Source organism: Malurus melanocephalus, unplaced genomic scaffold, assembly GCF_030028575.1.
Source record: "Malurus melanocephalus ecotype Western Australia unplaced genomic scaffold, MMel_1.1 scaffold_43, whole genome shotgun sequence".
Taxonomy (NCBI): domain Eukaryota; kingdom Metazoa; phylum Chordata; class Aves; order Passeriformes; family Maluridae; genus Malurus; species Malurus melanocephalus.
This window is the reverse complement of record NW_026623275.1, coordinates 2,897,816-2,921,168: the sequence shown is the minus strand read 5'-3', so window position 1 is coordinate 2,921,168 and position 23,353 is coordinate 2,897,816. Positions and strand designations below refer to the sequence as shown.

Sequence of the window (23,353 nt, the reverse complement as noted above, 5' to 3'; positions counted from 1 at the left end):
GTTAAATCTGGTTAGAGATGAAAACATCAAGAGGAAACAAATGTAATTTTGCAATCAAAAGCTTGAGTAAATATTTGGGTCACAAGTTTTCAGTAACTGTGCTCCTTGACTACAACAGTGCAATTATTTGCAAGTCTGAGGACASCATTAACATTATACATGGTAATTAAACCCATTTTTAGACATAATATTTTTCATTCAACAGCATCTTTACAAAAATTTACAAAACCTTAAAAAAAATATGGGAGTCTTGCCTGTAACTTCAAGTACATAAATTCAAATTTGTATTTTTCTTGAGGAAAAAAAATCGAAAAAAAATCCAAAATAACATAAAAGCACCCCCATCAGAACAAACAAACACACAAAAATACAAGAGTACTGCCCTTTTCCATTCTTTTGTAATGCAGATTCTTGCAACCAGCCTCCAAGTTCCATAGTTTAGTCAGATATACTATCTATTCTTACCAMTTTCCCACTCAAAATCTAAATCAACTAAAGCAAATTTTAATTCCACTCAATTGTCAATTTCCAGGGTTTCCTAATACCTCCAACTCAGGATCACAGCACTACCCAGGCTAAAAGGGAGCTTCAGAGGCCTCACACCAATCTGCTGCTCACAGAAGGCTCAGCTGTGAGCTCAGACCAGCTCACTCAGGATTTTACCTTGTCAGATCTTGAAAACCTCCAAGGACAGAGACTGTACCTTTAAAACACTACAAACTCCTATGGATAATATCCCAGTGGGTTTAAGTTACACAAGTGCCTCCCTCCTCAACCTCAGGGTTCTTGGCAAGGAAGTACCCTGAAAGTGCAGCCAGGATCAGGGGTTGAAAGGATATGTTCCATTTTAAAAAATGCCACTGTTGCAACAGCAAAGGATATCCTTAAATTTTCCAGCATCACAGAAAGGGAAAGAACTGGATTACTAAACAACTTTAAAGTACTTGCAACACTGTGATGCGTGAACTTACCACCTTTTAAGAACAGCAACAAAACACAAAAAAAATCCCAGCACCAGAAAAAGCTTTATTTTTTTCCATTTCTTGCAGTTAGTTTTATCCTCCTCTCAGAAGATTGCATATTAGTCTATTGTCGAATGAATACTTTATCACAAACAGGTCTGGATGTGGGGCAAGTTCCTGTGACCACAAGAAAGCAGCCACATATCAGAAATCCTCCTCTCAAAAAGGGGAGCTTGAGGACACTGAACCMCTGCTTTCAAAAAGAACAGAAAACACTTTTTCTGTGCAGCAGTATAACCACCTAATCACTCTGATCAGAACTTGAGAGTTTTCACATAATTAAGTATCTCCAGCTTTTCTTTTTGTCATTCAGATGCAGAAACCAGCTGTGAGGATTTGAGATTAGGGATGCACCAGCATGTAAGAGAACATGTAAGGTAAGATTTTGGGCTTGGTCCTTAGCAAAGGGGTGATACTCCTTATCACACCTCTTTAAATTCATTTACACCATGTGTGAGTCTGGTGTGACTCTTCCAGTTCAAATAGTTTTTAAATAATTCTGTCAAGTAGTTCTCAGTTTTGAGACTGAAGACTTCAGCAACACAGGTGTTGCCTCCAGGGACGCAGGGGCTCCAGCTCATAAGAATAACTGGTGTCCCCAACAAACTCTCAAGMGCACATCACTGCCAAGCTGTAACAGTGGCACTCTGAGCTCTCCTACAACTTCCCCCAAAGAGTCTACAGTGCACCTCCACCGCTCAACCAGCAGTTTGTGCCCCAGGAAAGCTCCTGGCCAAGCACTACACCTACCCAGTGCAACACAGGGCATGCAGCTCTTCAGTACCAAGACACCAAATTATCCAACTGTGGATCAGCCCTGATGGATGAACTTTCGCAGAAATATGGGTCATCACAACCCATCACAAGCTGCCTCTGCTCCAGGGGCAAGCATTCACTCACCTGTCTGCTGTAATACACAGCCTTTTGCCCCTTCACCACACATAGCAATGCTTCTATCCAAGCTCAAACTGTCTTGACCACCTTTCATATCCCCAACTATTCCTGCTCCTTCACTTGCAATGTCCTGTCTGTTGGAAGGGCTGTCTTAGATCTAGACAATACAAAGAAATCTAATCGCTTGGTTTAGCTCCCTGAAGTAGCTCACTTCAGGATCAGGTGAGTGCAAGCACAAAAGATCACTAATCAGAAGACAGAAGGGGGTGGAGACAGCAGCTGACTTRGATTAATTTAACTTGTCACAGTACTGTAGCCCCAGTTCAGGACAGATAGGAATGCTGATATTGTGGCAACACACCAAGCAGCCTTCACAGTGACACACAGTTGAAGAGCAAAGCTTAGCAGGCTTTTCTTGAAATATTTCCACAGGATCAGGGCTACAAGAAYTAGCAAATTATTAATTAAGCAACCAAAAGGTTTTAGATGTTGTTTATGAACCAAAGAAAAGCTTACATTTTACTATTGCTCCCAATTTTGAACATCAAAGTTGTTTTAATCGAAACACTGAAGTCAGCGGTCAAGAGCACCCGATATCAAACATTCCCAGGTTATTACTCATTAACCTGGGAACCACATGCAGGGCTGGAGGAGAGGCAGCACCCACACGTGCAGGAGAGAGCACATGCGCACAAGAGYGCGCCCCTTCTAAACTCTGTCACATTTAATGAGAAAAAATAATCTGACCAAATAAWTGCTCAARGTCAGRCAGCCAACATAACAAAAACATTRAAAAAWTTTTTAAAAACCCAAAAACATGGCTAACTTAAGTCAAAAGAGCACAGCAGTTGTGTCRAAGCTGAATTGGGCTGATGCAGACCACTGCCCTCTTCCCTTTCACAGCCATGTTCACATGCAACAACGTGATGAGTCGGACCTGCTTGTTGATCAAATTGAAAGCCTGCTCTGGGAAAAAAAAAATGAATAAAACCAATTCAAATGCCAGCTCAGAAGGTRATCCAACTCACTGCAGGCCATTATAAACACTAGACTTAACACAAGGCACTGTCACAGTCACCCATCCTTGTTATATTCCTTTTAACAAAACTGCATTCTTAAGAACCTTTGGAGTAGCAAATTTTCTAATAAATTACACTAAATTTGAGACCTCTARARAACTAAAATCTTATGTGGCAGTGCACAGACATTCTTTGACAATGATAAGGACCTAAAGGGTAAGTCTTCATGTGTGCATGTTTTATTTCTTTTTATGATGTTATATTTTGTTATACTGCAAATATGCTGGCAGAACGTTACTACCAGTAAAACTATTAAAGGCACAACTACGTTCTTTTTGGTTTATGGGTTTTTTTCAGGGTTTGGAGTTTTTTTAATTGTATTTAACTAGTATATCTTCATTCTAATCTCAAAAAAAATCCACTGCTTTTTTGTTTCCAAACTCTCCCATCATACACTGTAGGCAAAGGCTCAGAAATCAAATCCAAAGAACACATTAAAAGTGAAAATATTTGCATAGTTTCATGCTTGAATTGTTTTATATCCATTAAACCCTCAAAAGTTTGTTTTCTGTCCCTACTTTTGTGGTTTGGAAAGCAAAGTCATGTATGTTTGTTCCCCCCTTCCCCAAATACTTTAATCAASAAAGCAACGTCATCTTCCTGCCATCCCTTCCCTTTCCCCCACCTCCAGCAAATACTGTCAATAAAAAGTTGAAACACTCAAGTGCATGATGTTTTTCCCCTCTGGGGAATTCAGGTCCTTTGATATATCCTCTAAATTCCTCRAATAAGTCTTCAACAGCTATTCAGAACTCTATTAGACCAGCTCAAGAGCAACAGAAATGCGCGCTCAGAGGAAACCTTCATTTTTTATCCCAACCSACACTCTCCTGCTGATGCTTCAGGATGTTGCATATGCAGCCACTGCTACAAGGATATGAAGGAACATTGCYTCATCACCAAAGGAGCAGAGAAAGATGCATTAATTTCTCTTCAACACCAGAAACTTCCAGACATATTTTTAGCTTGGTGCTGCCAAATAGTACTCAACCCCTATAAAAACTAAATTAAAAAAATCAGGTGCATTTGGTGTTCTTTCTCAAGGAATGGACTATGCTCACACTCTGTTTAGTGACTGATCTACTGAGGCTGGAACRAAGGTGTATATAGTGAATGCTTGAAATGAGATACTGCAGGAGAAAGAAGTTCCAAAGAGAGCTGCCTCACTGTCTTTAGAGCCACRTGTTCTTGTGGCACGAAGTATGACCAAAGTACTGATCTGAAGGAAACTCAGCTGGRAAACAGCYAWGRCAAAACTAGATAAAAAAGGGGAAAYTCTTCTCRGGAACACCAGGACTGGGAAACCACCAAAATCCCCTTTCAGCCTTTCCACTAATAAGAATGACAATCTTCAAAGAGTGATGTCAGGCTGGCCCAGCCAATGCCASATTTTCACAGTGTGAGCTGACAGCACAGTGGCGGGGGAGGGCACTGGGGTCAAAAAGGGGGGAACAAAAAAAGAAAAAAAARMWWAARRAAAAAAAAATAAAAAAAMCAGTTCCTTTGCAAGATTCCAAAAATTGGGAAAGTGTCAGCATATGCACAAAACAGCCACCAAACAATGAACACTCCCACTTTCAAAGAACCAATGCAGGTGAAATCAGGAAACCTCTCTCTTGCACAAAAAGAAGAAACAGCAAAAATTAATTTGCTGTCATTAGCGTTTAGTGTCCCCTTGAAAACAAAATCAATGGTGATTCTATACAATTCCTTAMGGGATCAGGCATCAAAAAGGTGGCAAAGGGCAAACTGGAAACAYAGGGATTCTTCCTTCCCTTCTTAAAAAGGGAAGAAGGGTATTTCAGCTGTAATATGCAGTATCTGTCTAATGCATTAACTTGAGCTGCGTTTCACAAAGGATTTCCAGAAATGGGTCTGAGGTCAAAACTTTTGTCTACAAAGGAAATTGGAAGGAAATTGTAGGAGATAAAACACAGCTTTAGGTTCTGGCAGTTGTCCAGCTTTGTTCACTTTATGCTAATATTTTTAAGAGAATAAAAAAAGTGCCCTTGGGGACTGCCACATAGCTCACTTCAGTCAGGACCACATTACATTTACTAACTCATCAGATCCCTGCACTTGCCCAACAAGTTCCTTTCACACCATGGAACTGCTTTTCAGTCTAGTTACATTCTTCCACTAGATTTTCAAGTTAATTGTTAGAACTTTTTGGTAGACCAAATATATTAAGGAAATAAAACGCTTTTTAAGTATAAGAGTAACTCTTTGAGAAACATCACRGATTGTAGAAGATATTTCATTAAATATGCTTCTTTCAGTATATTTTGCTCCAAGTTATGGAGCAAGAACACTCTCTGTGGCACCTCTCTGCAGCAAATAGAGCACATTTCACACAGGCAATAAAGACTCTCCATTTTAAGAAGAGTATGCTCAGTGCTGCAAGCGTTGCCTAATGAAGGGAAGGGAGGCCAGMGCTGGCCAAGGAATCATCAAGTAGGCTTTGTCACCCTCCTCCCTGATGTAATTATATATACCTCTGGTGCTCATTACACTGCATTACATCAAACAGACCTTCAAGACTGTGACCAAACTATGGCTTTTAAATAAAGCCTGCACCAGTAAAACAATACAAAATGTATTTATTCTTTCCAGGGTATGTTTGTTTTCAAATATGTATAGTTATATATCAGGAGTAGGACAAAGGAAGAGCTTGAGTTCCTCAGAGAATCCAATGAGAGTTCAACTAGACTGTAATGGAGGTGACTAAATCTCCTTCATTTCAAGAATTAATTTTTCTTTACTTCCTATGTTTGCTACACATTTTCCCTAAGCCCATTTCAACTGATTTTAGGAACTTCTTGCACCTGCCATTTCAACGATGTGTCTTCTGTCTTCTGAGACAAACTGTTCACTAACAATAATCTGTGATCACTAACAGTGATCTAGCAATGTCACTCAGACAACTTCTTCCTTTGGAAGTGCAATCAAATGAATTAAAATTGCCTCTTATCAGGAAAAGGTTTAAGAACTACTAATACAAAACTTGCAAGACCTAAACAAATGCTTATTGTTTTCTTTTATCATGATGTGCAACAGAAAGCAAGAGACAATGGTATTCTGATTTTATCAATCTYGCTTTGGTTATTCACCCAAAAAAGCACTTTAAGAAATTCTTGGCATATCTGTTCACCACGTAACTAACCAGTGCACACAGGAGATCCACAGCCTCTAGAACCAGTTCCTGGTGTCCAATCCGTGAGATCCCTAAGTCTTCAAGGTCCTGGTGAGAAATCTGTAACAGCTGCTCACCATTTATCTTCTCTCGTTCAAATTTATGGACATACTGCTGCAGGCAATCGTCCAGGCCTACCAAAACACAAAAAAAAGAAACAAGAGGACGTCAGAAACAAACAAAAAAGAAGAAAAAAAAAAAGGATAACACATCGCAAAAGGCAGAAATTTAAAGTTCATACAATATACCAATGCAAAATCATGCAAGCAACTTGCAGTGCAGGTTGTACCACGGGAGCACAGAAACAGAGCATCTAAGTTATGGGGATCTTTGGGTCACTAAGTCAATGCACAACCTGCCTGCTCATTGCAGATCAAGCTCAGCCAGTAAAAATGTGCCTTTGTTGTCTGCACAGGCAAAATGGCCAAGGGACATACACATCAGGGTAACCCAAACCCTGAGGGGCATCCAAAGCAACAATAAAAATTTAACAGCTGTCAAAACAAAAAAATTTAAAAAATTTAAAAAAAATAAAATAAAATAAAAAACCAAAAAATCCAAGGCAAGGCAAGAACAAAAATCTTGCCCAAAGCCTCATTAAACAAGAAAAGAAACAAAAGCACTATGTGATGAGAAGGAAAATTTATTTAAAAAAAAAAAAAACCCAATACAAAGGCACAGCAATGAAARTTATGTTTGGCTCATGTCTCACTTTTACCTTGATTTATAAGACACTGCAGCTTCCGGAAGCAGCCATTCCTTCCCCTTGCTRAGGATCAACAACACACACCAGTAAGAAATCTAATTCATTTTTTTTAACTGGAAGTATTTTTAAAACAGTCTAGACTATTTTGTCCCAGSATATCTCCCAAGACCTCACTTTAAACTGTGATTCTATGATCCTGTTCTCTACAGTAGGTTTCCCGAGTGATTACAGAAAGAGATTCTGGTTTTCATCTTATTGTACTAATCTTCACATGTTAATCCTGTTTTATTGTGTATTCTCCTCATTTCCTCTGTTGTTTAAGACCCTGTGAGCAGCAACCATCTAGGGAGGAATTTGGATGGATGTGTTATTTTAAAGATGTTGCAGTGCTCTTGATACGCTCTCCTTCAACATACTGGCTAGGGCAAAAGGAGCAGGCATGATGGGGTCTGCTTTGTAGGAATACACCACATTCACTGCAAACAGTTGACGTGAACAAAAACTCAGATCACCCATTTGACATCTACTGTGTATTGTCCACAAGAGCTACATTGTTTCATCAATTCCTTTTTAAAAAAAGGTTGAACCTTCAGTTGAATAAAGGATGTTTATGCACTAASCCGGTTCAAAAGGAAACCATTGAGATGCACAGGATATGGAACGCAGCAGATGAGAAACACGAACAGCATCCTGAACTACAAAGAACAGAGAGCCAAAGACCAGCACTCAGTTCCACTCGTGGAGCTGCACCAGCAGTCTGGAAAACAAACACTCCCAAGAAAACATTTGACGCGAATCACAAGGGGGTCTGAGGAGTCACATGAAACAATTCACTTCCAAACAGTAGCACAAGGCAGCCACGGCTCCCYTGCACTGCCTGCTCACAGCAGATGTGCAGAGGATGGGCTCCCAAAGGCACAGGCTGACTAAACACACACCACTTGCCTTTTCAAGTTAATGAGGACAGACAGCCCTTCACATGACTCAGGCAAGCTTAATTATTAGAGTAAATCAACATCTGGCTGAGCAAGCTCGACTCATCCCCGTGCAGAGCTACCAGTGCACACAGCTTGATTTTTAAGCATAATTAAGAATGGGAAAACCCACATGCAAGACTAGCAGAGTCTCCCAGGGCTACAGTTGTTTGGGGTGCACTCTTGTTTCTTCCCATATGTCTTGGCAAAGCTGCAAATCTTGAAAATTGAGCCCACTGTTCTCTTTCCCACAGGCACCAAATTCCCCCCTTAGGCTATACAAACTCYTTTCCCAGGAAAAATAATAAAAAAATAACTGGCCTTCATTGTTTAACAATTTATTTTTTCAAACAAATTCACAACCAAAGCTGACATACAGTGCACATATTTGGCATTCCCAATTTTTATTGCTGCATTGCAGACCACTGTTTCCCATCATTTGCTCTTGTAAGCCCATAGTTTCCATTACAAACTACACAAACACCTCAAATAAAACACTTAATTTAGCATGCAGTTAAGGTTTTATTTTTTAAGTTTTTTTTATGCAGTGTGGTTTTTGCCTACTATCCTTTGTGTGTTGACTCAACTTTCTGGAACTTCATTCTACACTAAAACATGGAGACTCAAATGTATGTATCCTATCCAAGAAATACAACTGTGGGTTTTAAGCTTGCCTTTGCTTTTTTTAATTCATGCTTTGCCTATTCTTGAAGGYCCACTAGAACTTGAAGGGATACCTTTCAAAAAATTTTTAAATTAAGAGTCCTTACAAACAATATTTTTACAATCATACAGTAGGACTGTATTTTATAAAATATTACAAAATTGCACAAATGTTGACTTAAAACAGCCAACACAGGGGCACAGCTGCTCAGCTAAACTTGTATTTCAGATTAAGTGACAAAAACTATGCAAAGCAGGAAGTGAAGACAGACCCACAAGCTCATGTATTCATAGACAGTTCAAGATGAGCTTACCAACATTAGAAACATTGTCATTATTTTTACTAGGATACATAGGGAGAAATATCAAACATTTAATTGAGATTGCAACCACATTTTATAGCCTATTGTTTAATTTTCCATCATATGAATGAAACGTTTAAACATCATACACAAACCAAAAACATAATGTTCAAACCACACTTCCAAGAAGGAAGGGAGAAGTGAGGAAAAAGTACTCACAACCCAGTTCAATAAATTTTCATAATATTTAAGTTTTAAAATCAGCATTCAAATGTAGTCTAAATGAATTGCTCATTTTTTTCTTCTTGCAAACATCTATGTTCTTTCCATGTATTTTCTCCATAAACTTCAGAGTCTTAGAGAGACTTGGTATTGCACATCAGTAGTGTCTGGATATTGCTGAGGAATTTAGGTGAACTGAAAACTATAAAAAGTAATTCTACATTACTTAGAAAGACACTTTCTTACATTCCAGGTCATTTTCAACTGCACTATTAGCCGGTTCAAGCAAGAAAGTAGTTTTCTCTATTTCTGAAAAAATACWATTAAGACTGACATTGAAAAAAGGTATCTATATTTACCTCCTTTACCCACTGAAGAGCCTTTCTGAAAGCTAATCTATTTATTTCAGGCTTAAAGTGTGTTTAAAAAGCATTTGTCTCAATCATATGTGTGAAATCTTTACATGATTTCTTGTACATACAACAAAACCATGTACAAAAGAATGTTCTTATAATGTATAAAAGAATGTTCTTCATAATTGTTAAGAGGATGAGGAAAGGTAGAAATAAAAATAACTTTATTCAMGTTTTAGGACACCAGTAGCAGAGATTTTTGGGGGAAAGGAGTGAGAGAGAGACAAACTAGTCCAGTTAGTGTTATGTGTATTGTGAAAACCTTTCTGAGGAACAGCAGTGTAATTTGAACAAAACTCACTCCCAAATTTTGGCAGGTGTAGAGATGTGCAATAGATCCTAAGAACTGTCTAGACTTTTCTGTCTAAAGTAACCACCWCGCAAAGCACCCCAGAAGACATTCAATACCTTGCATTCATGCAAAAACATTAGCACRGAGCTTACACTTGGGATTTGCACTGATACCAATCTCAGCCTGTTTCCATGATTAAGAAAGTTATTTTGTATAAGAATTGAGAGAAAGAAAGAAACAACTTGGAGGGAGTTAAGGGCGAACTTGGGTCTGAGCCATAACTATCAGTTTTCTATTCAAGGAGAATTAACATTTCTATTGTTGAGAGATGTCAGCCATTGAGAAGTGCATACCTGACTCCCAAAGAACTAGAAGGTGTGTTTTGTGAGCAGTCTTTAAGCAGTTTCACGCTTTCTGCTCAACCTCTGTGCTGGACATTACCAAATAATTTCCCTACATAAAGCAACAATTAACTAATGTATTGCATGCACAGCTGACTCACCACCTCTTTTTTCCTCCCACCACCCCACACTCCCTCACTCTCTTCTCTTGTGATACCACAATCTACACAGAGTCTATTCCCTCCAACCCAGAAGGGGCAGAGGGCACAGAGAGCAAGGAAAAGGAGCAARGGACTGAGGAAGGACAGGTAGGGGAAAGTGGAATGTGACGGATTACTTTCAGTACATTCARGAACTTGGAACAGATTCTCAGGATAGCTCATAAAATACCAAAAGTTGACACAAGGAAGGGGGAGGAGCACAAGCCACTTGAACAGAGGAAGAACTCTTAAAGCACAAGATCTTTTCCTTCACATAGCATGACCATGGGGATCATTGCTCACTGTCTCAAGGAAATAAAGCATTATTATGATCACATAGTCTCCTCTCTGTTGGATGACTCTAACAAGCATGCAGCATCTCTTGGGTAGAACCGAACTTCAACTACAACTACAACCCTCACCCCATTCAAGAGGTGTCCAAACCTTGGATAGCCACTTAGGATAAAACTGCTGAAGTCTTCTTTGACTCATCACCTGAAAGCTGACCTTCCTGCCTACAAAAGTCACTCTTATTCTGGTCTGCTCTTCAGGGTCTATACAGTTGCCACTTTTAGTCCAAAGGCTCCTTGCACAAATGAACTTCATCCCTCCCAAGCCTTGAAAGATGATCWGTTCTGTGAGAATCTTKKATATACTCCATGGTATGTGYCAYTATCCTRTAACTTATATTCCACATCATTTTAYAACAGCTACYGTGATAGCTTCCTCCCATCATTTCCTCTATTTCCAGGAATGGAAGAAATTAATCAAACAAAAAGTAGGAGGGAATCAAAGCAGCAAATGAACATTAGAAAGAGAAAATAACTACTTCATAAGCAGATGAACCAGCACCTGAGAAGGCAAAGGAAAATAAGGAAAAAGGGTCTGCAAGACAGCTGAAAGCTAAAGTGGCTCAGTAGGACAGGTACAGGGTGAAAAGGAAAGGAAAACAAATAGACAGTTTTCTTTAATACAGAACACAGTGGGAAGGTTTTAAACAGTAACATCACAGATGCCATTCTCCTCCTGCAGTATTATAAACAGAACCCGGGATGACCTTAAAGGAATTCAAGGTTAAGAGGAGGATAAAAAATTAAATCTAGAGCAGTCAGTAAAAACTTATTTCACTACTAATTTGAGCCCAGCTAAGAACTGACTTTCAAGGAWCCACMTGCCTGATTGTTAGCTATCATCAAYGTTTTTGCATTTATCTTTCCAAAAGTTTCCAAAACAAAAGTTTAGTTATCAACTGGTGTGAGCCACCTTTAGAGGTCAGAAAAGAGCTCAAAGGTCTTAGTTTTCCAAGAAAATGTYTTTAAGAGATCTTTGTGTTATTGCCTAGTACAAATGTGAAAAAACTTAGTCATTCCACTTTTTACTCTCATGTAATTTCACAACTAGTCATAACATTGTCACCATCTGAAGTATCAATAACTTTAAAAAAAACAAACCCACAGACTTGAAGAACAAGAGCTTCTAATTAACAGCATGARAAACTGTCTCCTGCCTAAACCAGATTTTTTATAAAGTAAGCTCTCTTCTCCTCATGTACTGTAAGCAACTCTTCCATGGTTTTGTCTAAGCACCGCATCCTAGTGAAGCAGGCATAACGTGCTACCTCGGGAGGCACCAGGTACAGCTTTGCTGTGGACAGGCATTGCTGAGAACAGCCAGAGGGGTACAAAGTTCCTTGTTTGTGTCCCCCATCGCACAGGGATGGTACCAGGCAAATTGCTGGGCTCTGGATGCAAAGGGTAGCTCTCTCATTGAGGTCACAGCAGGACAGAGGAAAATGGTGAAGCCTTCAACCTTGATAATGAATGCTTTACTGCCCCCTCTATAATCCCCCCTGACTGACAGTTGCACAGAAAGGCTTTTGCAACATGTTTCTATTTTCAGTATTTCCAACTAATATATTTAGCCTGGAAAAACAGTCTACGTACACATGCATTCACATTACCTCAAAATAAATCCATTCATTCCATTCAAATCCATCCATAAATCCCTTTGGTTTTTTTTTGAGCATGAAACTGAAAGCTTTGCCTTGTAATAAAAGAACTCGTGGGTAAATTTGGGTTGTAAGCTATCCTGACTAAAAGGGCAACACAGACTGTGTTTAACCTTTAGTTGCTCAGTATAGATACAATCTCAGAGTGACAGGTCTTGTGTTACACTGCACTTTGCTTTTTATCAGTCCTCCCTACAAAGCCAGTGATTGCAACCATTCTGCCACTGCCCATTATCTTGGYCCAGTCAGTAAATCTGAGGACAACTCTAAGCTGTAGCACTTCACYATCATGAAGCATGTTCAGGAAGAGTCAAAATAGCTTGCTGAACCCTTCTAATACTCCAGAAGTTTTGTAAGACATCTCTCTACAAAAGCCAGACAAATCTACTCATATTTTTCTCAAAAAATATTTTCAGGCAACTAAGCAGACATGGAATAAATTTTACAGAAGAAAATATTCTGGGGAAAAGGACATAGTAAAGACCTGAAAAGTCAGAATTGACAAGAAAGAACACCGATTCCCTAGGATCTCTTCCAGCACAGGAATCAGAGAGACAATGAAGCAAGCATGCAACAACAGGTCCAAACAAGCAATAAAGGGAGGATTCTTCACACAGCAGAATGCAATGAATGTTCAACATCCATACAGGTTCATGGAAAGGTGAACAGGTTCATGAAAGAAAGTGCCACAGAAGTCAAGTCTGACCCGGACAGACTCAAACAAAGATGGTCTAAGGCTTGAGGAAGCCTACAGAAGGTAACACAACATGTCATCTTTCCTATTACACTGCTTAATGTATCCCTTTCTGGCAAACATTCAGGATGGGACACTTTGCTAGGCGGCACAGAACACAGCTGTGACATACASAGCACTAAAATGTAGACGGTAGCTTYCCTCTTAATTACTTTTAGAATCATAGAATGGTTTGGRTTGGAAAGGACCTTWAAGATCATCTAATTTCCACATCCCTCCCTCCACACCCCYAGTATGGGCAGGGACACCACTAGACCAGGTTACTCAAAGCCCCATCCMACCTGGCATTGAGCACTTCCAGGGATGAGACATCCAAAACTTCTCCARGCATCTTGTTTCATTCTCACAACAAGGGTGAGATCCTATTCTAAGACTTAAGAAAACTGTCTTCAGTAGTGTTTTAGTATTTTCTGTAATAGTGACACAAGATTTTCCCAAAAAGGCAAAACTCTATATAGAGGAATTGGAGTTGGGGAGGAATGGGGGGAGAAGAAAAAGCCATACACTATTGTTGAATTGTGATATAAATTTAAGCCAAAAATAGAACCAAAGCTTTTACAGAGTGATTAAAAGAAATACAGCAAAAAATAGACCCTAGTAATACTAGGAAATAGATCACAGTGATTCACATGAATCACACAGCTGCTCTCATGGGTTTAGTAATCCAGCTTGAGGTATTAACATCAAATGGAAAATTGCTAGAGTGATTAAATTTAGAAATTGTACCTCTGGTTGACAATGAGTGAACTTGCACCAGAACTCAAAAAATAGATTTGACATGGAGAAATGGCAGTATACAATAAACACTGATAAAGGCAATTCTGTAATTGAAGTTAGTGCTATTTAATTCCAAAATTTTACCTAAAACTCAAAGTGGAGTTTTCTTCCTTTATAATAGCTCCTTTTCAGATAATTCATTAAAAATTGGGGTAGGGGAAGAGAAACTTATTTCTACCTTTTTCTATATGGAGGTTCTTACAATGACAAAGCTTTAAAACTTCAAACTAAAGGTAAAATTAAAATGTAACATCATAGAAATACAAGTTCTGATGGCATGTCATGTATCTAAAAAAAAAAAAAAGGAAAAGGGAAAAAAAACAGAACACAGCAATATACAGCATAAAAACATACAGGTTTAATCAAATAACTCTTTTAAAAAATAAGAGCTATAAGCATGAAGATGTATGTCAAACACACTTTACTACATTGAAAAATAGATCACTGTGTCAGAACCAGAGAGAAAGAAATTAAAGGCTTTTCCAATTTAACAGGGCATTCCCCCTAGACATGAAAAGTAGGCTATACTTAGGAACCAAACTATAACTAGGAACCAAAAAAAATAAAAAAATCTGTTTAATTACATTCCCAGCACTTTGAAGGCAGGTGTCAGAATATACATGCAGTCATGCTGTTCACCAGCAGAACTGGACTGGATATCTGTGCAAAGCTGTGGYGCTCTAGGCCACAACCCCATGTGTCTTTAGTGCCATCCCATTCACTGGTATCACCCACTTCCCTAAGAGACTGACTCGTCTCAGTGAGTATTCAGCTATTAAGTATGACTTGGCTCCTAGGGGTGAAATTCTGACTCACCTGGGAGAGAGAAGGAAGAGATGAGACATCCCCTTGYTCAGGAATTACCACTCAGCCCCAGGCAGCAAGACTCCACAGTGCTACCCCAAGTACTCACCCTGAATAAAAATGAGTTTCCGAGAAAGAAAAACAGGAACCACAAACAAGGGTTCATTCTCAAACACCTGGCAGCATGTTATCTTCTTGTTACCAGCATGTCAGCTACAACTCTTCATTAATCCCAGAAAAAGGACTGCAGATCAGAGAAAGATGAAGGACAAAAGAAGAAAACTGATGCACATTGATTTTTCCGGCTGACCTTGGTGTATGTTCTCTGCATGCACTGGGGTTAAGTTCTATAWGATGCAGTAGCTTCACACAAAGCAACACTCATGCTTTGGTTTTCTCTTTGGAGAATCAACTACATTACTTACTGACCAGCTATGTTTTGCAAAATCAATCTYTCCATGCTTTTAAGAGCTTCTGTTTGGGACACTACATAAATGAGGTGGAAGCAAAGCATATGGATATGTTCTGTGCAGACAGACCTGGCACTCTTAGTTTCAACAGAACATGCAATGAAAGCCAGCACTAAGCAAATGCAGGCAAACACATTAAAACAGAGAACACACCTGYTTTAGACAGACAAGCCCAGATAGCTTCCTAGCTAATGCCACAGGATGTCTTCTGGGACACTTCTGCCAACATCCTCCCACATTTCACAKTAAAAATAATATCCTACTTGTGGCAAGGTGCAGCTTGTATTTATCTGCTGTGTGCAGCATAAGCAAGGCAATATGARCCAAATAAAATGGCAGTATGCTGTAGATGTAATGAGGCACTCCTATTTAGTCAACATTTGTTGCTTCAATATCACTTGAAAACTACTATAAACTCCAAACTGAAACAAGAAAACCCTTCTTCCCAATATACTAATACATGCAAAGATGTACCTGTTTGTCTGTTGGCTGCATTTGAAATAGTGGTAGTTAAATAAAGTGCTGGTCCAGCAGCACTTAAGCCAGCATGACCCTAGATCTTGTTACTCTTTCTCACCCTAATGCTTTACCGTTATAACTAGCAACCTACTTATCCCCCCCAAAACAATTATTTTAAACCCACASAAAGGTTCACTTGGTTCATTTGGTACATATTGCAGTAGACTACTGAAATGGCAGGAAAAAAGGAATAGTTTATTAAAAATAAAGGGATGAGTTAAATCAAAATGATTGTTCTTGAACTTTTGATAGCCATCATGCCCAGTGAACATAACCTAGTGTTTGTCACAAYCTAATAAAATCATTTTGCTGGTGAAGACTTGATTGACAGTGCGAGCAAATACAGAGCTTTTAGCACAGTAAAAGGATAATCACTCAGTGTGCCTTTGAAGTTGCATACATTATGTGAGGCAAGAAAGACAACCAAATAGCTGYACTGAGAGATGCAACAGGACTTAAAATATTGCCAGCTTCTTCCTACACCCTAAAAAATTCTCTTCTTTAGAGGTTTACAAGTGATATGGTGAGTTATCAAAGGATGTTGCTTAAACAGGGCATCACCAGAAAGTTAGTTACTTTAYTACACCAGCACACGGCAGCTTAATTCCACTTGAGCACTGAGAGTAGAACTGTTCCACATATATTAGAATATATAAATATGTCCTATGGGTTGTTAGTGACACAAACATCATCCTCGTGTACTGCGTCAAAATTGTGACAATGAAACTTGCACCGAAGTTTCAGTGTGGGGAGGGGAATCTGTTCCATCCTGGGTTTGAAAACCACACTCCTCTTTGATACCCACAAGTTGTTTCCCAATAGCTCCAAGAACCACCAAGTCTTTCTCCAGCAGAAAACAAAAGCAAGTGGTAAAATCAAAACCAAAAAGTGGAGAAAMCCAGATGATTCCAGTATTCATTCTTCTCAGCCCACTAATGCTTTTCTTCACACAAAGTGTACTTCTAGACATGCTGGCTAAGATGTTTTAAATTGTACTCAAATAGTAGTCTGCAACATCTGTAGTCACAGTAGAGYTGCTCACTGAAAAAACTGTTTCAGATGCAAATAACAGCTTTGCCTAGATTTGCCTAGATACAGTAGGGTTTTGGCAAGAATGAAAGCATAGTGCTATATGGCCATTGAAAGCTGCAGTTGAGAAGAATCTACACACAAGACCTTTGTCCCTCCCTCCATACACTGCTAGGCTTTGTAGGGAATCAATTCCCTTCACTATGTGCTCCCTCCTGGATGAAGTACATTGGTCTCCTCGGCAGCTAGGTGGCAACAGGAATTGGGATGGGAGAACAATTGCCATTTCAGGCTTCAGGCTAGCCCAGCATCTGACTCACTCTCCAGGTAAGGAGGCCTCATGCAGAAGAACAGCACGACCTCAAAAGATTCACTTCATTGGATCCCAGATGGCACAGAGATGTACAGCTGGTTACTGCCAACTCACTTTTACCAAAAACTGAGGTGAAGCTCCCCCACACCACCARAGACTTGTCCCAGCCACTTAACATCAACGCCTTGCAAGCAGAAGGCCAGCCACAAAGATGCCCGTGCCTCAAACATTGCAGTAGGACTTCAGAAGCGCAACATCAGCAGCAGCTTCAGCCAGTACAATGGGCTGCAAATTGGGAAAAGGCATAAGAGGACACAAACCAGTCTGCCATCTCTGCTGTGGAATTACTGCAAAAGACAAGGGCAGAAAGATGCAGGGGATGGGGGATAAACAGCAGAAAATGGCACAGCTATGGCCAGGAGAGCTCCTCTGTCTGAGACCTGACTCTGCATCCTGAGACCTCCCACACACTCCTCACTAGACTGGCTGCAGACTCCACTTAGAGACCTGTATTTCCTCACATCCATTAACAGCTCCGAAGAAACCCAAAAGAAACCCTACTGCTGCTACTAACAGATACAGATGTTTTCACTAAATCAATGCAACCACAGAGGAAATACATTTCCCAGAACTTTCCAACTCAAACAACCATGCTGAATTTGTTGTGTGGTTTCTTTTTCATACCACCATTCTAACACACRTATTTTACAAGAGAACTTTTACTCAAAACAAGTCTTTAAAACTACCATTTGCTAACAGAAGTATAATAGCACTGAACATAAAATAGTTCCAGTGCTAGCTGTGGAGTCATTCACAAGATTACAAGAACCATATTATCTTTTTTTTTAAGGGAAACAATTTAATTTTGTTTTATTGTTCAAGTGAAACACATATTGCAGCTTAATCCACAGCAGGAATAGGAAATTGTTTCAGTCTCCAGAGGGGAAAAACTCTAGAAGCTGTGGAAATTAAGGAATTTGGAGTCAGTCTGTAACTCATGATGTAGGTCTGAAGATCACCTCTTTAGTCTCTTTGTTCCCGCTGTGCATCTCACTCCTGCCTCCAACACCTCTGTTCCTCTTCTTTCTTATCTCTGAATCACAGAACAGGTAAGGTTAGAAGGCACCACAGTGGGGTATTCTGATCCAACCTCCCTGCATCATACTACCTTCCCCTTCCAGGTCCATAGCAAAAGTGAGGAAAACCACAGGTGACAAGGGGGCCTCACCATGTGCTCTGGCTGCATCTGAGCATATTCTGGCAGGCGTGGCAAGGCACCAGAGAAATGCTGCAAACAGTGGACTGGACCAACATTCACCARCCCAACACACTCGTGTACTACCTGGCAGCAAATGACACTATTTGCAAAGCACACGTTCAGACACAGGTTTGGGGAAACAAAGGTGCCATACAGGGGGAGCTAGCTGCAGGACTGCATTTGGGACCATGGACTTAAGGCAGTTTTATGATTTATAGGACATTGGACGAAAGACAGTGAATGCCACAAAGGAGAGGACAGTGAGGAATACAGAATGGTGTGGAATGTAAAGTTTGCACACCTTGCCCATGGTCCTACAAAGACTGGTTAGCTGAACAATCCTATTTGACCCTCTAAACATTTGTTTGGAGAGGACAACAAAACATAGATGGAGAAGTCTCAGCAGGGTCAACAGTTGACTGAACAATGAAGTCCTTCCTGCATAACAGTCTCTGACCACATCCCAAGATACAAAATATACAAGACACACCAAGAGCATTTACTGCCCTAGTGTTCAAAACTGGCTATGCTGTGTCACATCAATGCCCCAGGCTGCTGGTCAGACTGGTCTTCTGGGACCCAGATGTTATTAACATCGTTTTGTATCATTTGAGACATAATACATATAAAATGTGAAAAAGACACGATACTTCTTACCAAGGGATATGTTCTTTGGCAGGTTTTGCTCCAATCCTCACATTTCCTTAATCCGGTTTTCCAAGGAGCAGACATATGAAGTYAAACATACAAAAAGGCAGCTCCCTACCATTGTACTTTTCCAGTTTACCTAACTTCATTAATATTATACTTTAAAGTATATACTCTAAAGTAATTCATGATCGAATTTAAACAATTTTCACAACAGCACCAGACATGGGAACACTCATGGGCAACTCATTGAGCCACTTCCCTTACAAAGTCTTGGAATTTCAATTGTAATGTTAATGCATTCACAGAAATACACAGTTTACACCAGTACCATCACAAGATGAAACTTCAAGGTGTCAAAAATTCAAAGGTGTCTGAAACAGGAAGTGTTTCTGCTTCACAGAGAGTTAACCTCAGTAGAATAGTCACCTGTATTTCCACCTACATTATCTTTCACCTACTGACACTTCAAAGCAGTGCTTCTTCAGTTCATTATTTTCATGCATTTAACTATTCTCTTTGTCTACATGGCACCACTGATTTCTTATGAATAATAAATGTTTCCTCATACCGAGATTTTGTTATATCCCACTATATAGTTGGGTGATGGTTTTTTGTTCAGTATGATTTTGTAAGAGTTTTTAATTTGTTTTTTCTTATTTTAAGAGCAACGTTACATCCAAAGCTTGTTTTAGCAAAATACCATCTTCTCTGTAGGTAAACTCTTTTATTAGGGTTTGCTTTTATAGAAAACTAACAATTAAAAAAAAAAAAAAAAAACACAAAACATTCCCATGCTTGTGTCATTTAACACAAATTCAATCGCTGAAAGGACAGGAACTGATAGATAAAGGAAAACCTTACAAGAGGCACAACCTGGCAGATACCTCCAAAAATGCTCAAGCCATTCACGGAGAAAATGTGCTACCCCAGTGGCTGATCACCTTGTAAGCACCATATTTCTCATACATCCCAAAAACRACTATTCTGTATTTCAATTATGCCAAACTTCACATCAGGCACTCTACTGCTGCATAGTAACCAAAGAGAAGGATTCTCTAAATTGGATTTTAAATAAGGCTGAATGGATTGCATAACATTTGTKAAAGTGGTACATAACCACTTAACAGCCCTTCTTCTAAGAGATTATTAAGTGGACAATCCCCCCTTAAGGCTTTGAGTTTTGTATTKGCAAAACAGATGCACAAAGGGATGAAAATCCCATAAATGGTTTGCATTCCTAATGTCTAATACAACTTAGTCCTTTGGGAGCACACTACATCTGTACATGTATGTATGTGGAAGATTGCACGTAACCTTTCACAATAAGGCCCTGATCCTGAACCTGTGACATTAAACACCAAAAATAACCTACTGTACTACTGCTGCAATAAACAGGTGAAAAACAGGCTGGAAACACCCTGATTCAAACACTGTCCTAAATACAATGGTTGCAATATTTATTACCATTTTTTTAAATGCAGTATGCTCCCCTCCCAAATGTCTATTTCTAGGGTTACCTACACTCCTATTATTTTTCTTCTACTTACTGCTCCACTTACATTTCAAAGAGCATTAAATTTAAAGCAAAAAAATAAAGCATCCTCTTAGTGCTCAGATTTTTTGGCAAATCAGTACCAAAAATTTAAGTAATGAGAAGCAGTAAACACAAGGTTTCATGTGAAACTGAGTGTCTTGTATAGCTCTATGATTRACATTATACTTGAAGAATGGGGTAAAAAGAATTCAACTATATTTCAGGAGAATTGTAAAATTTTCAAAGTTTTTCTGGTCCCTGAAATACTGTTTTGGAAGAAGCCTAGATACTTTATACTAAATTTTATTTTTAAAATGTCATCTTATCGGTATAAAGGCTGTTTGAAGGTAGAAGGCACAAAAACTTAAGAGGCAGATGTTTGTCCATTAATGAAAAGATATTACATTCAATCTAGAAATATCAAAAGTTTTATTTAAATGCAGTTATTTGTTTGTTTTCAACTTCAAGTTGTCTGAACAGCCTCTCCCATGGACGCCTACTATATCTCACATTTTAGAGCCTTATTTCCAAGCTAAGAGATGTAATAACCTCTTGGAGTCCTCAGACCAGACTTTCACAAGTCAATCTGCCTTGTGGTCAGTACTGTGTAGCAATCTTCAGYCTCTGATTGACTTTTCAGACTTCCAAATCATAAGAAATTGGGCACAGTGAGCAAAGTAAGTACTTAGAAACATAAATTTGTAAGTAATACTTCAGCGTTCAATAGAAGACAGAACCTATAACCAGGCTTATTCTCTTTAACCCCTGACAGTGCCCCTATTAACTTCACAGAGATTGACTTTTAAGATGGTGATTTATGGAAGCTTGTTTGATCACCCTTCAGCTTTATTCTTCTCTTATGGGCACTGTAGTGACCTTATTTACACCCAAGTTAATCATTAGGTCTTACAGAAGGTGGGGAATGGTGGGGGAAGGGAAGGGGATGTGGAGGAGGAAGAAGGAGGAGGGTTTAYAGTCTAAATTAAAGGCATTACTGATATTTAGAAGTTATTGATACAGCAAAGAAAGTGTCKCACACATTAATCTCTGTTTGCACAGACTTGGCTTCACATCCCCAAGAGAGTGACATCTTCCCCATTCTCTCTCTACTAAAACTTGCATGAAACCCACCAACTCCAGAAGTGCTTGTGCATCATAATTGAGATCCATAAGCAGAAAATTGTGGACAACTTATTTGCAAGCTGTCATCACAGAAACCACCAACACTGTTGTCTTCTGCTTACCATTAGCTGGATTAGAATGAGGGTTTTCCCCACAAGGGCTAATTCAATCAATCTTTTTTTAAAGCTTGCTGCCTTTTGTAACATCTATAAGCATCTTCTTTACTGAGGGGGAAAGAAAGTCCAAACACCTATGAAAACTGTTATTAAACAGCCAGGAGACAAGTAAATTAAACCAAGTAAGTAATAAATTACCCAAGTAAGACTAGGAAATCATCTAGGAAATATCACATTAATGAGAAAATACAAAGAATAAATGAAAAACAGCCAGGAGAGGAAATACCCAAGACAGACCATCGAACTGAMCTGTGAACAGTCCCACTGCTTCAACTGCAGCAAGTACAAAAATTTCTTTGCTTTATTTTCCTCTCTTAATGTTTATTTCAAACTGACAGAAGTAGCAGTATCTCAAAAGCAAGCAATACACAGGAAAACATTACAAGCATATAATAAGCAGAGCAACACAGAAGTCTTCTTATCCCAAAGTTACTCTCTCTAGATACCCCATCCCACTCACAGGAAATATGATAGGCATTTATTTTATCCCCAGTATTTTCAATTCTTTTGAGATATAAAACTGTCATCAATCTCTTGGTCTGCAGACACTAAACTTCAACTGCGGTTACCCATCTCACGCACTTACTAACTGCTGAAAAGTTGCTGGAATGAGAACCACAGAAACCAAAAACATGTATTTACTTGAAAGCTACAGCTAACAGCAGCTCCCAGATGCCTGCTCCTAGAGGGGAAACTGCTCAGGCCCGGAAAGCTTATGGACACAGGGGACAGGCCACACCCCCACCCACGTCCATGCCAAAACCTCAGCAAGGGAAGCCTCTGGAGATGACTGCATGGCAATACTTCCTGGCAAAGCAAAATTCAACTTGAAAAACCACCCATCCCACCTGGAGGCAAAAAAATCAATCTCCAGCCCATTTTATCCAGAGCTGGGCTTCCATCAGCCCATACACACATCTCATCACCAAGCCACTGCATGCCTAGTTTACTGCTGCAAACAACTTCTTCACAGCAGCACAGAGAATTGCTCTGCCAAATAACATGAAAGTACGAGCACAGAATTCAATCACATGCAATATTAATATTAATCACTCTATTTACACAGTGACTATAACCAACACAAAACCACCATCCCCTTCAAAGCATTCCTCCTAAGGTGACTGCTTCCATGCCTTGCCAACTGTAATAGGTTATGGCCCTTCCACGAGAAAAATAAGTCAACATCTTCGCAGCAAGAATAATTTTTATACTCACTCTTGGTCTTTGCTGGCCCTAAAAATAAATACCATCCTTCAACAGGTCAAGCTCAAAGTTATTTCATTTTCCAAAAGCAGTAACTGTACACTCTACATTACTTGTTTGTGTGTCTAGCATGAACCCGGTGTGCCTGATAACTTTATGTGCTTAATAGCAAGCAACAAACCCTCCAGCCCTATGGCCACCACACAATTATGAGCTTGCCTTTTAAAAGTTACACGGTTTTTGTGGTTGAAGGAGAAGTTCATTACTCACAAGAGCTCCTGTTCTTGAACTCAGGCAATTAACACTCTGTTGCCTGTTCCCACAGTGRAAACAAAAAAAAAAAAAACATTGCAAAACTACCTGCCTCTTGTCTCCCAAGAAGAAATGGGATGATCCCTTTAATCTGGTCTGGCTGCCTTCTCACAGCACCATGT

General features: G+C 39.4%; 1 protein-coding gene across 1 annotated transcript in view; it reads right to left on the bottom strand.

The window, feature by feature from the left end:
* Nucleotides 1–23,353, bottom strand: part of CNKSR3 (CNKSR family member 3) — a 58,393-nt gene that overhangs the window by 24,238 nt on the left and 10,802 nt on the right. Inside the window, exon 2 of the mRNA XM_057364879.1 lies at nucleotides 6,159–6,322. Coding sequence (XP_057220862.1) covers nucleotides 6,159–6,322 — 164 coding nt within the window. The remainder of the gene's footprint in view (nucleotides 1–6,158; nucleotides 6,323–23,353) is intronic.